This window comes from Mastigoproctus giganteus, chromosome 10 (assembly GCF_048544385.1).
Source record: "Mastigoproctus giganteus isolate SK-2022 chromosome 10, ASM4854438v1, whole genome shotgun sequence".
Lineage (NCBI taxonomy): Eukaryota > Metazoa > Arthropoda > Arachnida > Uropygi > Thelyphonidae > Mastigoproctus > Mastigoproctus giganteus.
The window spans coordinates 59378350-59395368 of NC_143584.1; the positions used below are offsets into that span (position 1 = coordinate 59378350).

At 39.2% G+C, this 17019-nt stretch overlaps 1 protein-coding gene across 2 annotated transcripts in view; it reads right to left on the reverse strand.

Moving 5' to 3' along the window:
- LOC150079048 (CD109 antigen-like) overlaps window positions 1-17019 on the reverse strand; it is a 1092235-nt gene that overhangs the window by 644949 nt on the left and 430267 nt on the right. For both annotated transcript variants that reach the window (XM_090384122.1, XM_090384121.1), the window contains exons 14-15: window positions 7577-7771; window positions 5569-5718 (exon numbers count right to left, since the gene is read on the reverse strand). In XM_090384122.1, the coding sequence (XP_090240248.1) occupies window positions 5569-5718; window positions 7577-7771 (345 nt within the window). The remainder of the gene's footprint in view (window positions 1-5568; window positions 5719-7576; window positions 7772-17019) is intronic.

Sequence of the window (17019 nt, forward strand, 5' to 3'; positions counted from 1 at the left end):
GAGTTGCTCTATTCCTGTGAACATGACGCCCGAAAAGTTCTAGTCCGACTTAAGGAATGTAGAGAATAATCCTCCCCCCCATATCCAATTTTATTAGACCCCTAAATTTAACTCTAAAGTCCAGCTACAGGACCAAAAGAAATAATCGGTCCATATTTATTAAACCGTTTAAACCTTCAAAAATCTAATTTTATGCCAATCCACGTAATGGTTTCCTTGCTGCCAGAGGTATGGTGTTTGAAGACAGAAGCCTTGAGCGCTCATTGTTGAGACTGCACGGTCTGAACACTACAGTTCAGACCGTGCAGTCTCAACAATGAGATTGTTTCCGGAAGTGGGGAAGATGTCCCACCTGCTTTACAAAATAGATATCGCCATCCTCAAGAATTATTAGCGAGTTGGACTAGGAGAGTTGGAAAAGAAGCTTCCTATATCTAAAATAAAGGTAATCTCTGTTGATTTATAATATAATAGAATATAGGAATTATCAAGCACTTAATAGCTCTCAATTATCAAATCTATTAAACAGTTTTTAATGTATGATTCTCAGGACGAATTGCTCCCGGGTCGCATGCTTATTTTTTCCACTAGTAATAACCTTCAGTTACTGGTGCATAGCCAGGATTGGTTTTCTGATGGAACAAGAAGAATGCTGCAATTTCTGCTCGAATCAAAAGAATAGTTCAAGATTTTCAAAATCGTAATGTGATTGATTACCTTAGAGGCATTGCATACAACTTCGAGTTTTAAACAATAATAATGTGCATTTATTCTATGATTGATTACCTTTGATTGAGTCATTCTATTAAAACAAAATAAATTAGAATTAATAAAAAATAGGTGTATTATTTACATTATAGCCTATTCATTATCTACTGAGGTCGAAATGTGGAAGATGAAATGTGTGGGGGGGGATGTGCTGGGGGCGAAATGCGGAGGGTGAAATGCGGAGGGCAACTTTTCCAGATCCCGTTTCTAACAGCCATGTTATAATCTGTTGTTAACCATCTATTCCAATGTTTTTCCTATACCACCGGTAGGGAAAATTGATTGGTAGTACACCAGACTGGAATGATCTTCCCTGGTTTGGGAAAGGAAATTACTATTGAGTGCCGAAGTGTAACTGGATAACAGTTTTCCATGAAAATTCTGTTGTACAGTGCCAGTAAGGTGTTAAGATTTTGCACTAAGCAGTTGGACTATCTGATAGTATATGCTGTCAAGGCCTATACCACAGAAAGCTGTCTGCTACAATCTTCTATGATGAAATACTGGTTGTATGGTTGCTGAGTTGAATTAAAATTCTGTTTGCATTTTTATGCCACAGATTTGTCTTTCTGGAAGGACTGTATATATGAAGATGAATAAATTTCAAATAAATTTGATGATGATAAAATTTCAAAAGCTTCCCTAGGAGCATTTGCAATCATATTAGGTGCAATACTATCTTGTCCATTCCAGTGTATTATTGGAGCTGGTATAGAAAAATATTTGCCATTTTTATTTGTTTTATTATGTTCAAAATTATACAAACGTCTATATTTCTGCTGATCTTGGAGGTATTAGCAACATCAACAGGAATCATCACATTTTTTTTTTTTTGCTTTTAATGACAGTAGTCTTTAGCTCTTGACTTTTTATAGTTTAAAAGATTGTGAGTAGTGGGGTACTTGCAAAAAAAGGTTGCAAGCTTTATTTTTCTCTTATTTTTTCCATACTGCATTAATCTCTGTTACTACCTGATTTGACTGCAAACACAAAATGGTGTAAGATGCTGATGCTGCTACAGTGTGGGATGATCCCGGAGTAGGTTTCCTGGATGGTGCCAGCATGGTGTGGGATGAATTCAGGGCAATGCAGCTGCCAGAGCAACCCTGACTAAACAAGGGACTTCAACTCTAAATATATGAATTTCTAATACCATTAGCTGTGAGATGCTGATGCTCCACAGTGTGGGATAACTGCCTGGACTCTCAGGCACCAAACTGACTGCTGTCGCCTCAGCAGCACGGAACTACAGGAGAAGTCAGATCTAGAGGAACCCTGTATAAATAAATGACTAATCAAAGCCATCTATTTCAGGTTACTGTGCACCTCACCTGACTGGTGTGAATAGCAAGTACCACTGGTTATCTGGGGGAGGAGGAGGAGTAGTGGAGTAGGAATAGTGCTTGCATCAGCTTGGAGCAAACGTTATAGCAGCCACCAGGGCTATACTGGCATGCCCCATTCTTCTGTATATATCTATAATAATAGGGGGGGGGGTCCAGCAGTGTATTCTCCAACCCACAGCCAGGAGTTTCACTTCCATGTTGGCCATGCATCTCTATGACTAGGATGTTAGTTTTCTCTGTCTGGAATGCTGCAGGCATCTTCCATCTCAATGTGGGATCTCTGCATCCATGTGGTGACCTCGTGGCTTTTACCCATGACCTTTACTTCCCTTCCACTGGGGGGGGGAGATGGCCTCCCCAGTACATCTCTCCCTAATTACCCCATTTCTCTCTGGGTGGGTGCTTCCACCTGCATCCACCTCCTATTATTTCCTCCCCCTGCTCCTCCACCTTCATTACTAAAGGGATCCCATTCTGTGGAACTTTCTCTTCCCTCCCCTTCCTATCCCCCATCTCATCTGTTGGACAAATCCACCCCCTCTTTTGGGGCGCCTCCGTAGCCAGGTGGGAAGAAGCAGCAGTGCATAGCACACGCTTCTTGATTAGACCGGGGTTCAAGCCCGTCACCACCAAATACGGAGGATGCGGAAAGGTCAGGGAATGACCACCGCATATCCCGGAGCAATATGGCCTTAGTTGCTAATGCTCCTAAAAACCAAATAACAAACAAACAACAACAACCCCCTCTTTTAATACCGCCTCGAGCAGGATGGGCATAAAGTTTCAGGGGTTCCCCAACTGTCAACCCTTTTTCCCTTCCATTTTTATCCCCTCTCTTTTTTTTTTCTTTCTGGGATCTCCCTTGGAAGGTCTGCAACCCCAGGGTTCACCCTGCCAGAGTCTATTTTTTTTATTGATGGCCTGATATAAATGATATTGATGATGGTATATCAAGCTTAATGTCCAAGTTTGCAGATGATACGAAGGTTGGCAGGGTTGTCAAGGACACTACTGACACTATGCTGCTGCAACAGGATCTGGAAAGGTTGAGCAGATGGGCTGAGAGGTGGCAAATGAAGTTTAACATTGACAAATGTAAAGTACTACACATGGGAAACAGCAACCCCAGAGCAACGTATCAACTCTGTGGTACTACACTGACAGTGGTAGAGAATGAAAGGGACTTGGGGGTGATTGTGCAGGCAGATATGAAATTCTCTGAGCAGTGCAGACGGACTGCAAGAGTAGCTCATGGAGTATTGTCAATGATATACAGGAATTTTTCCAGCAAGGATAAGGAGGTGATTATTCCCTTGTATAAGGCAATGGTCAGGCCACACCTAGAGTACTGTATACAGGTCTGGAGACCTCATTTCAAGAAGGATGTAGAGCTGCTGGAACGAGTACAGAGAAGGGCAACAAGATTAGTGAATGGAACAAAGGGGTGCTCTTACGAAGAAAGGCTTAAGTATTGCAAATTACAGTGTCTGGAGACTAGGCACCAGCGAGGTGATCTGATAGAGGTGTATAAAGCCTTGAATGGTTTGAGCATGCTCAATGCTGATGGGATTCTTCCTCTAGCTCAGAATAATCACCTGAGAGGGCATAAATTCAAATTGAGGAAAGACAGATGTAGGATAGATGTGCGGAAATTTGCCTTTAGCCAGTGGGTGGTTGGTTGGTGGAACAGACTTCCATCCCTTGTAGTGGAGGTTGATAGCCTAAATAAGTTTAAGGCTCAGCTGGACAGGTATTTTGAACGAACAGAGGGGTGAAGTGGAAGTGGGTTTTTTTTTTTTTTTTTTTTTTTGGCTGATGCTGCATAAGCTTGCTTTCTTGCATCAAATGTCTCTACTAATGCTAATCTGCCAAAGATGAATATTTTATCAAGTTAGCTTTCTGGAATTTCTATTTTGTTCTTGCATCATGCTGTAGAGGATTATCTGTTAGCATTCTGCAGATCATGGGAATATGATCACTGCTTAGTGGTCTTCCGAAATAATCCATTCAAAAAGTGGATAGAGGACTGGTGAATAGAAGGTATATCAATAGCTAAACTTGTGCTAATGATAAAATTTTCAATGGCAAAAATGTAAGTGCGGCCGCCATTATTTAGGAGCGCGGGATTTTGCTATCGAGCAGTTTTTCTATCGTGGGACCTCTTGCATCTATATGATGGGATCCCCATATGGAATGGTGGGCATTTATGTGCCCTGGGGGGGATGGAATTATGGGCACTTATGTCCCCCAAAATGCAGAAAGGAGGCATGAGTTGTAGAACCAGATCTTGAAGGTCTTCATATGCATAGTGGTGATTTAGAGGGAGGTATAGTGATACTAATGTTAGTGCTAGGTGAATCACAATGTGAACTGAAATTGCTTCCATATGTATCTATAGAGGAATATGTTTCAAGGGAAACCTGGAATCAACCAAATTGGCTACTCATCCATGAGCACCATAAGAGGTGATTTGATCTTGCATATACATTGTAACCTTTCAATGTGGCATTTACCTTTGAAATTAGATTCATTTCTTGAGGCCAGATAATGGCAAGAGTACACTGGGCAATATTGTGAATGTCATCTATGTTACTTCAGAAAACTCTACAATTCCATTAATAAGTGTTCATATTACTTGGGTTTAGAGTTTATTTCTGTTTGCATCTGAGAAGTGATTTCTTTCTGTAACAGTCTTTGTCTTCTCTTTTTGTGGGAAATACAGGATGACCTGAGTCTATATCATCTTCAGTATGTAATTCCAGGATTGCATCACCCTGATTTTCATTATTATTGGCATCCATATTATCATGATGAGACTGCAATTTACCTTTTGTTGCGGTCTTTGCATTTTGTACCAGTGCAGGTTAACCTTCAGCTGCTGTTCACCATTACAGACACCAGGATCCTTTTACATGTTGTGGGATTCACTTGATGACACAAAACCATTTGAAGACACCAGGCCCTTTGTGCCCAATGTGGGATTCTTCTGCTAACACCACCACCAGACTCCTTGCACTGTGAAAACAGCTAGTTCTGTGGCATCCACAGCAGGATACAATAACTCTTTTCTTCATGGCCAGACATCCCTGATATGAGCTCTGCATAGGAACACTGCTGATGTGGCCCCCCATGCTAGTGCAATTCATTAAATTTTTCAATGAAGACAGTAAGTATCCTTGTAAAACTAACTCTATATACAAACTGCATCAGTTGCAATTTTGCACAATACAAACCATTACTACTCATTTCACTTGTATAAGTAAAATGAGTAGAATGAGTAAAAAGGAATATTAGTAGTAATAAAGCCAGAATTATGTAAGGAAGTCGAGTTTATTTAGTACCAGCCTTAAGAAGAAGTCACTTAGTTTCATCTGATTTTTGTCCAACAATTTCAAAAATATTATTTACCGAATATTTGTGTAATGAATCATATATACTGCATTCATATACTCACATCTTTCTGGGTAATATCACTGCCTGTTTTTAACTCAATGCTCTTTTGATCCAGCCCCAGCACTGCAACAAATGATCTTGGAAGGGTTTTCATCTTAACATTAACCCTTGTTCCAGGCTGTGCTTCCCTAACATTGATGTCAATAGTCAGCTGTAATTTAAATATGAAAATTAGTCACATAACCAGGCATTATAGACATTACACTAGTATACATTATATTTGCTGACTAAAAATTATGAGCACAGTTTTATTCTTCCAAGAGGATTACCAAAAACACTTCATGTCAGAGGGTTCAAAAAATTACACTATCTGCATTAATGTACCCCCAATTATCATATAGAATAATATACTACAAATTATATTTCTTAGTAATAAATTAAGTGGTGTGAGTGTTATAACTGCATTAACATATGTTATTATTAAAGTTACATTTTTTATCAGATAATGTTGTACCTCATTGGGACTAATCAGTTCTCAATTGTTGCCCAGATCCCCCCCGACCCAGAAGCTTAGCAATACTCAGACTTAGTAATACTCAGAATACTTAGTAATACTCAGAATAAGGGTTCTATGAACTGACACCAATATTGCATTCTTTAAATTACTCATGTTACAGAAAGTTGTTGTTTTGAAATTACCACCTCTTTTTATTCTCACATATCTGTTTTACAAAGGATTCAAATTCATTTGAAAGACCTGCTGTTATGCAAAAAATGTTGAAGTTTTGTAATTTGCCTTGATTGAAACAATGCATTTAATGGACTGGGATTTTTATAACAAAACTGAAATTGACAAAACTTTAATTTGCGCAGAGTATCATAACTAACACCTAATAAAATGACAAACTATTATCAGATATTGGGAATTTATCAATGTGGATCAGTGATAGCTGAGTGTGGCTTGTGGCATCTCTCACAATTTCAGTGTACTTGTATATCTGCAGTCAGCAGTCTTTAGAGCATCTGTAGAAGTGTATATGAAGTGCACCCAAATGAAATTATTAGTTTTATTTGGGGGGGGGGGTTTAAACAAGTTCATTTGGGTGCCAGAGCTTAATAAAATCTTGGATTAAGAAGACAAAAATCACTCACATTTGATGTACCTATGGTGTGGCAGTGTGGCATGAACCAAAAGATCACACAACAGACTCTTATTTTAGCATGTGTAATACCAAGAACAAAACTACAATGTAATAACTGCATCTGTTATGTTATTCAACCTGTTCTCCCACAGTGTAGATGTACCAATTAAAGGCAAACCTAAAAACTTTGATACTTACAACACAGAACTCTGATTCACATCTGTTTACACACAGTTTACACAGGGTCAATCAACAATCTGGTACAGGATAATCTACTGAAGAATCCAGAACAGTTCTTGGATCCAAGTTGAGTTCAGTTCTCTTGGCTCCAAGTTGAGTTCAGTTCACTTGTTTGGTAGTTGAGTGCAGTTTACTTGTTTTGTACCAAGAAAAAGAATTCATTCCTTTCTACTTCAGCTAGGAATCTTTTTCTGTGTTCTGTGCTTGTAACGTGTTCTCATTCTGCAACATAATGGGAATATGTTATCCTCAATTTCAGTTGCCCTTCTGTACACTAAAGCTATCAGCATTCATGTTCCTGTTGGTTATAAACACCAGTTCTGAATACATGATTTCATGTATTCACTAATACATGATTTCATGTATTCACTAATACATGATTTCATGTATACATGATTTCATCCAGGGGATGAAATCATGTATTAGTAAAACTTTAAGCAAGGTGATTTTTTTTTTACTTCATGAGATAGCACTAATTTGCAGGTTAAGCTATTTGATCACAAATCACTTAGTACTCGAGGCCATAAGTGTGTTGTAAAATTATGTACAAAAGTTTCAGTGAAAATCATTATATATAGATAATAAAAATCCAGCAATAACATTATTAACAAGTTCTTAAATTTCTCTATCAATGTGATCAATTAATAAAATTATATAACTAAAAAATATTTTTAAATATATACTTACTGATGCCCTGAAGGCTCCTTCTACATGGAAACTAACTGAATCTGCAACCAGTTCATTATTCATGTTTCTGATATAGTACACAAGAACACGGCCTTTAGGAGGCAAATCATGAGGAGCTTGGAAATTAAATCTATAAACCTTGAGATTAGGTACTGGAATAGTACGAGACATAAGAACATCCCCACGTCCAATTACCTATTAATAAAATAAAAACATTCTCACCACAAATAATTTACAATGAATAATTAATTTTTTTTTTCAATTTTGTCGCATTACTTCAATTACTGTACTCCTTTAATTTGGCAAGCACAATTGGCCTCTACTTTTTAGTAAACCGAAACGTTGAAAACCTTTTACACTGTCTAGGCACAAATACATCACAGCTTAAACTCATGCATCCAAAAAAACTTGGTTTTTTTATTTTCAATCTGAGTTTATTAACTTGTTCAAATTTATTTACTTAACTTTGTTCAAATTTCATATCTGCTTTACGATAGAATATTTTTCTGACAATTGTAATTAAAGCATCTCCAAATTCACTAACGTAAACCTCAATACTGTTCATCAATGAAATTGATAAAGAGTAATGAGGTGTTAGTGAACAACTTATCATTACAAATTCAATCTGCTCTTTATTACATGCACTATATATAAGATACAATTTTCATACCTTCATAGATAAAGGTTTTACTCAGTGGGGGGAAAAGGCAGAGAGTGGTTAACAAAGGACACTGCTCTTCGTGGACTAATATTAACGTATATGTGGTCTCAATTCTAATCTCAACGATGTCCATTTCCACTTGCAGTCTGCCAAACCCCATGTACTTTTTCTGACATAATCTCAGTTATCGGTAGATTCTACTACTGCTCATCTCAGTTGCCCAAATTAATCGCTGTATGATTCCTTTTGCCTCAAAGGTAGTACTTGAACAGATAATCTCTCGCCATGTTCCGTTAGCTCTTTGACGTCCTCTCTTTAAAAAACTGATTTTCTCCAGTCCAACTTTCCTAACAGTGAGATAATTTTCCTTGGTGATTTTAATGTTCACAACTCCAACTGGCTTCCGTTTTCTAGTCACACCGACCCAGCTGGTCGAGATGCTGAGGCTTTTGCAATTACTAATGACCTTGCACAGATCGTTCATTTACCTACAAATATACCAGGACAATCCTAACAAAACACCCAACATGCTTGAACTTTCTCTCACAAACAATCCTTCAAAGTACACGGTCGAAGTGAGGGGTGCTTTAGGCAACTCAGATCACAAATTGGTGATGGTCTCTTCTCCAATGGAGCCTTTATCTTATGGCTATTCCCAACCTCATATTGTTTGGCATTACAAAAATGAAAAATGGGATGACCTGGGAGATATCTTTTCTTCTCCTTGGTCGGATTACGGTTTCAAAACTTCTGATGTCAACGTTTGCTCAGATCATGTCAGTGAAATTATTCTTGTAGGAATGGAATCCTTTATTCCACACTCCACTTTAAAATCTCGTCCTTTATCTAAACCTTGGTTTTCCAATAAATGTTCTAAGGCTGTTCAAGAGAAGAAAATTGCATATCGTAATTGGCTTGTTTCCAATTCATCAGTTTCATTTTCTGACTACCCCAATGCTCGCAACAATTGTAAAGCAGTTATTAATCAGTCCAAACTAGATTTTGAACAGGCTAAGAGTAGAAAACTTGCTTCTTGCCTAATGGTAGCTGAGCATTCTGGTCTCTTGCCAAAGCTATTGGCCGCAACTTTTGCCCATCTCTGCTCCCACCTCTGTCCAAACCAGATGGTTCTGTTGTCACTTCAGCCAAGGATAAAGCTGACCTGCTAGCATCCCATTTTCCTCCCAAATCATGTATTAATGATCTTGGTACAACACCTCCCACCATTCCCAACACGCTCCATTCAATGCCTCCTGTGGTCTTCCGCCAAAAGGATGTCAGAAGGATTTTGACGAATCTTGATGCTAAGAAAGCTCCAGGTCCTGATGGTGTTTCTCCACTTGTTCTCAAAACTTGTGCTCCTGAACTTACTATTGCTCTTTGCCGTATTTTTCACTTTCTTATTCCAAAGGTGTTTTTCCTTTTGCTTGGAAATTTGCTCATAACCAGCCAGTTCCTAAAAAGGGTGACAAATCCATCCCATTGCAATTACTTCTACTCTTTCTAAAGTAATGGAGAAATCAATAAATGCCAACTCTTAAACTACCTAGAATCCTTCCACCTGATCAATGATCGGCAGTATGGATTCCGTCAGTGTTGATCCACTGGTGATATTCTGGATTATGTTACCCATTAATGAACAAATTCATTGGAAAAGTTCGGTGTAACACAAGCAGTTGCTCTTGACATCTTAAAGGCTTTTGATAATGTTTGGCATAAAGTGTTTCTAAACAAGTTTTCATCTTATGGTTTGCCAACAGTTTTTTGTAATTGTTTATCCAGTTTTCTCTCTGATTGCTCACTGAGAGTGATGGTAGATGGCTCTCTGTCTTCTAACTTCTCCACTAATACTGGTGTTCCCCAAGGTTCAACTCTTTTCCTCTTATATATTAATGACCTTCTTCCATTGACTTGGAATACTATCTATAGTTTTGCTGATGATAGCACATTGCATTCCACTTTCCATTTTGAGAAACCTTGCCCTGCTCAATCAGCTTCAACTTCTCAAATATCCGCTACAAATTCCTTAAATGCTGTTCTCCAGTGGGGCAAAGACAACTTAGTTAATTTCAATCATTCTAAAACTCAGTCTTGTCTTATATCTTGCAAAAAGGATTCTTCTGCTCCTGTGCTTATCTTTGGTGACACTCTGATTTCTAGACAAAATGATATATCTCTTTTGGGGATTACCCTGACTTCTAATCTCTCATGGCACAAGGACATTACAAATATTGCTTCCTCTGCATCTAAAAAACTTGGTTTTCTCTTTCGCTCTCGGCTTTACTTTTCTTCCAAACAGCTGTTCACTCTGTAAAAATCGCAAATCCTCCTACAATGGAATATTGTTCCCACATCTGGGGCAGTGCCCCTAAAACCTCTCTCAGGCTTCTAGATTTTATTCAGAAGAGGGCAGTTAGGTTAATTAATGACTCCTCTTTAACAGAGTCTCTCCACTCTCTGTCTCATAGACATACTGTTTCTGCTGTATGCCTTTTCTACAGATACTTACATGGGCATTGTTCTTCTGATTTGGCTTCTATAATTTTTGCTCTCTCTTTCAAAACAGTCCGACCACATGCCGCCACCAGCCAACATCCATTTACTGTTCAACTTCAAACTCACAGAACCAACTTTTCATCTTCCTCGTTTATTCATTCAACTGCCGTTTTCTGGAACAACCTTCCTTCACACGTATTTCCTGAAAATTACAGTCTACAGAAGTTCAAGTCCAATGTCAACAAATATCTTCTTTCGTCTTCTCAACCTCCAACCCAAGCATGGTACTAAGTATTAGCATTAGAATTAGTAGAGGCATTTGATGCAAGAAAGCAAGCTTATGCAGCATCAGCCAAAAAAAAAAAAAAAAAAAAACCCACTTCCACTTCACCCCTCTGTTCGTTCAAAATACCTGTCCAGCTGAGCCTTAAACTTATTTAGGCTATCAAACTCCACCACAAGGGATGGAAGTCTGTTCCACCAACCAACCACCCGCTGGCTAAAGGCAAATTTCCGCACGTCTATCCTACATCTGTCTTTCCTCAATTTGAATTTATGCCCTCTCAGGTGATTTTTCTGAGCTAGAGGAAGAATCCCATCAGCATTGAGCATGCTTAAACCATTCAAGGCTTTATACACCTCTATCAGATCACCTCGCTGGTGCCTAGTCTCCAGACACTGTAATTTGCAAAACTTAAGCCTTTCTTTGTAAGAGCACCCCTTTGTTCCATTCACTAATCTTGTTGCCCTTCTCTGTACTCGTTCCAGCAGCTCTACATCCTTCTTGAAATGAGGCCTCCAGACCTGTATACACTACTCTAGGTGTGGCCTGACCATCGCCTTATACAATGGAATAATCACCTCCTTATCCCTGCTGGAAAAATTCCTGTATATCATTGACAATACTCCATGAGCTACTCTTGCAGCCCGTCTGCACTGCTCAGAGAACTTCATATCTGCCTGCACAACCACCCCCAAGTCCCTTTCATTCTCTACCACTGTCAGTGTAGTACCACAGAGTTGATACATTGCTCTGGGGTTGCTGTTTCCCATGTGTAGTACTTTACATTTGTCAATGTTAAACTTCATTTGCTACCTCTCAGCCCATCTGCTCAACCTTTCCAGATCCTGTTGCAGCAGCATAGTGTCAGTAGTGTCCTTGACAACCCTGCCAACCTTTGTATCGTCTGCAAACTTGGACACTAAGCCCGATATACCATCATCAATATCATTTATAAATACAGAAAACAATAATGGACCCAACACTGAGCCCTGAGGGACTCCACTAATAACATCAGTCCACGATGAGCAGTGTCCATTGATTACCACTCTCTGTCTTCTCCCCCTCAACCACCCCTTTATCCATAGCAGCAATTTGCCTCCAATTTGACTGCTCCAATTTGTGTAGCAGTCTTCCATGTGCAACAGTATCAAAAGCCTTTCTAAGATCCAAGTATATAATATCAAAGTTATTCCCTGCATCCAGTTCTTTTGTGACTGCATCATAGTATCCAATCAAGTTGGTCAGGCAAGACTTCCCCTTAACAAAACCATGCTGTGTCTGAGCTATAACTGAAGTCTTGTCTAAATGATCCTGCAGTGCTTCTTTAACCAGTGCCTCCATTACTTTTCCTGGAACAGAAGTTAGGCTCACAGGTCTATAATTACTTGTGTCAGCCTTTGATCCTCCTTTGTGAATTCAGGTCACATTTGCACATTTCCAGTCTATGGGTACCTCCCATGAGTCCAAGGAAGCTCTCATAATTATGGCTAAGGGTTTGCTTACTTCCTTTGCTGCCTCCTTTAATATAACTGGATAGATCCCATCCACCCCGGGTGCCTTTCTTGTGTTTATCTTCAACAGTTTCTCCTCCACTTTACTCCCAGTTATTTCAAGATTCTGTAGCTTACCGCTAGAGTTGAATACACCTCTAGCATTCCCCTCGCTGAATAACTCCTCATGTGTGAATGTCGATGCAAAATATTCATTTAGTTTGTTAGCTACCTGAGCAGGATCATCAACAGTTGACCCATCAATATCAAGTGGACAAATCTGATTCATCCCCTTCCTTGTAGAGTTTACATAAGTAAAGAACTCTTTGCTGTTTTTCTTTGCATCCCTTGCCAAGGATTTCTCGTAATCTGCCTTCGCCTGCCTAACCTCCTTTGTAACTTGGTTGCATATCAACTTGTATCTATCATAGGCTTCTGTGTCATGTGTTAATTTGTATGTATCCCATGCATTTTTCTTCTCTGCCATATGCCTCATTAGTTCATCTGTCATCCATTTTGGCCTAAACCTTGAACAATATTTCTTAGTTGGTATGTAAAGCCTAGTAGCTTCCAAGATAAGTTCTTTGAATGCTTCCCATTTTGAATTTGCTGTTGGTAACATCATCAGTTGGTCCCACTGTATAGAATTTAAATACTGTCTCAGTCCATCGTAGTCGCCTTTACAGAAGCAATAACCCTTCCCTTTACCCCTAAAGGTAGTTACCTCTTTGAGTAAATCCCACTTCAGTACACTGTGATCACTGCCACCTAGTGGTTCATTTATCTGCAGATTCTTAATGCATGAAGAATCACTGCTGATAATCAAATCAAGAGTATTACTCCCTCTAGTTGCCTCCCGAACATGCTGATGTAGAAAACAATCATCCAATAAATCCACAAAAGCCCTGCTAGTGTGTGCGTAACCAGCCCCCAAATTCCAGTCAATATCTGGGAAATTAAAATCTCCCATTATAAGACTCTCTGATTTACTGGCCCACTCTATTTCCCTGTACAGTTCCTTATTATACTCATCAGAGTCATTAGGCCTATAGCACACTCCTACTCTCAATTTTGATCTCCCAATGCTTATGTCACACCAAACTGACTCCACACTGCACTGTCCAGCAATGTCGACTGGCTTCACTTCCTTGGTTTTTATGTGTTTCTTAACTAATAGCATAACCCCTCCCCCCTTCCTATCCTGTCTATCCTTTCTGTAGACGTTGTACTCCCCAAATTGCAGTTCTGCATCCCTTATATCTGTGTGACACCACGTCTCTGATATCCCAACAATATCTGCCTTCGATGTTTTGAGCAATACCTCAAATTCATCAAATTTATTTACTAAACTCCTAGCATTGGTGTACACGCAAGTATACCTGCACCTGTTTCTATGCTTAGCTACCCTAACACAACCCATGTGTTTACTTGTACAGCAATGGCTCCCAGCAGTCTCTGAAATACCATGCATCTTGTTTTTCAGGCTTCTGCTCATTCTAATAGAAGCAGTGCAAGAATCTCTTTCACCTCTGCCAGTGGCTACTGTCAATCTATTGGTCTGTCTTCCCCCAAGCTAGCAGTTTTCCGACCCACCTAACACTGCCTCGATAGCATCAGCAAATATTCTTGCACCCTTTCTATTTAAGTGTATCCCATCCCTGTAGAAGCAATCTCTCCTGTTAACAAGTACAGTCCAGGCTGAAAAAAATTCTACCCCTTGAGCCTTGCACAATCTTTCCAGGGCCGAATTGATCAACAAGGCTCTCATCATATACTCCCTCCTATCGTGTCTGGGCAGAATTGCAGACACTTTCAAATTCAACCCTAATTCTCGGCTTTTGTTCAACAGTGACCTGTACTTGTTAAGTAATTCTGCTGGTCTCCCACTCTTAATATTATTAGTGCCAACGTGTACAACTATATCACCTTTTGTGCCCTTAAAAGATGATATTCGCTCTACAACGTCATCAACCTTTGCCCCTGGCAGACATACCCTGGTCCTGTTCCACCTATCCTTTTTACAAAGCATGTTCCCCGTTTCCCTGACAATAGAGTCACCAACAACTACTAGTTCCTTCGGGACCAGCGCATTCTGCCTTAGGGGTTGTCTCTGTGTCCCGCGATGCCCAATTGCAAGCTCTGGCGTTGATGTGGGCAGCTGAGAGCTTGATGGGCCCCTCAATTTAGTTTCTTCGAGGGCATCCACCCTGTCCTTCAAGCTCTCATATAGGCCCATAAGAACGCCGAGTTGTTGCCTGATATCGATACGCTCCTTGCATCGCGCACACACAAAGACATCCCCCTTGGCAGTATCATGTCCCGTACCCGATTGCTCTGCAAACATCAAGCAAACAGTGCATTTTATAAGGCTGTGAGTCAGAGGACAACTGCCCCCCTCAGTTCTGCTCTGAGCCACAGCACTTCCATTAGCTTGAGCCTTTTGCTTTGCTGCTCTTGTCTGAGTCATGATTCTATTAATTTATTAATTAATTATGTTATGTTATTAATTATATTACGTTTGTAATCTAAGTCGTTATATGTATTTATTTAAACGTACAATTTAACTGCTTATGAAGTTCAACTAACGCTATCTAGTACGGTATATAACCTACGGTATATCTAGTACAGTATCACAATGGCAGGAAGTTACTAACGGTAGCGGTAGTTATGAACACGTGGAAACCCTTACCGATACTTTTACAAGGCCGAGTAAAGAATAAATACACCAAATTAATCAAAAAATCACAAAATAATGTTATACTACTAAATTTAAATCAAAAGTTTTAGAAAAACAATAATTTCAAATCAATAAATAAGAAAAATCCACTTAGCGGCTTTGAACACGACCGTCACTAGTAGCCTCGTCAGCAGACTGTTTCAAGACTGTTTCAAAGTACTATAGGTTCTAATACCTGTCGTGTTTGGGGTTTTCATAAAAAAATAAGGGGGAGTTCAGTGATGGGCTCACTGTTTTGTCTATTTATTAATGATACTGATGAAGTTATATTGAGCTTAATATCTAAGTCTGCAGGTGATACAAAGGTTGGCAGGGTAATCAGGGTACTGATTACCCTGCCAACTGTGAGTAATCAGGGTATGTTACCATGATAAGGTCTAGAAAAATTAGGCAGATGAGCTGAGAAATAGCAATTGAAGTTTTACCATTGACAAAAGCAACGTCTTTCAATCGGATAGCAATAATTCCAGGTTAATGTACTAACCTACATAGCAGCACACTCAGGGTAATGAGAATGAAAAAGACCTGTCGATGATTGCACAGTCATATATGAAGTTCTCTGAGCAGTGCAGTCAAGCTGCCAAGACAGCTGATTGGGTTTGGTCAATGATACACAGGAATTTTGCTAGTAGGGATAAGGAAGTGATTATCCCGCTGTATAACGCAATGTTAAACCATATCTTGAGTACTGTATACAGAACTGGAAGCCTTGTTTTAGGATGGATATGGATCTGTTGGGTCAGATGCAGGTGAGAGAAATGAAATTAGAACAGGACTCTTACAAAGAAAGGCATCAGTTCTGCAAATTGGAATATCTGGAAACTAGTTCTCCACACTGCAGACACCTGTGAAGCGATTTAATTCAGATGTGAAAGGCATTGAATGGATTTAGCAATGTAAATATAGATGGTATTCATACCCCACATAAAGAGGCATAAATTTAAACTGAGGAAGATTGGCTGGAGTGATATAACGAAATTTGCTTTCAGCTGTAGGGTAGTTGATTGTTAAAACAAAACTTCTTCTATTTGCTCTTATGGAAGTGTGTAGTTTTAATAAATCTAAGGAAAAAGTTGACAAATTATTAAAGATGCATAAAGCAAGTAAACAATATCTGAATATAAAATTCTACCTGTCTATATAGTAATTCCACAAGTGTTGTAAACTAAACAAAAGAATAATCGGAGCTTCTGATCAGTGCAACTGAAACTGATATCATAGTGCTGACTCAGACATGATGCCATCCGGAGATGTGTGATGAAGAAATTCACTATGCTGAATACAGAGTTTAACAAAATAGAAAGAAAAATCAAGGACTCCTCATTATCTCTTGGCTTTTCCTTGGCTTTCTTCTTTATCCAAGGGGTATGCTCTTATCAAAAGCTGCCTGATGGAGATACACTCACTTCCAGAATTTAATCAAACCCAAACAGAAGTTACACTGGATCGGTGTGAGGTCAATAGTGATAAAGGAAATATGAAAATGGGGTTGTTTTTCAGCTCAAACAGTGATGACTATGATAAAAATCTCTTCAGGTATCCAGAATCAGTAGGAAAACATTTATCTGAATAGTTACTAAGACTGGGGTAAAGCCAGAGTGGTGATGATATGCATCCAGTGATATTAAAAAAAAGATAATATGAGGGTGTATTAAACTACTAGTAATGGTAATGAAATTAGCATTAGACTCGCCTTGGAATGGAGAAATACTAACATTCCTCCAATTCATAAAGGAAGGCTCAATGATGAGAAACTATAGATTAGTGAGACAAACT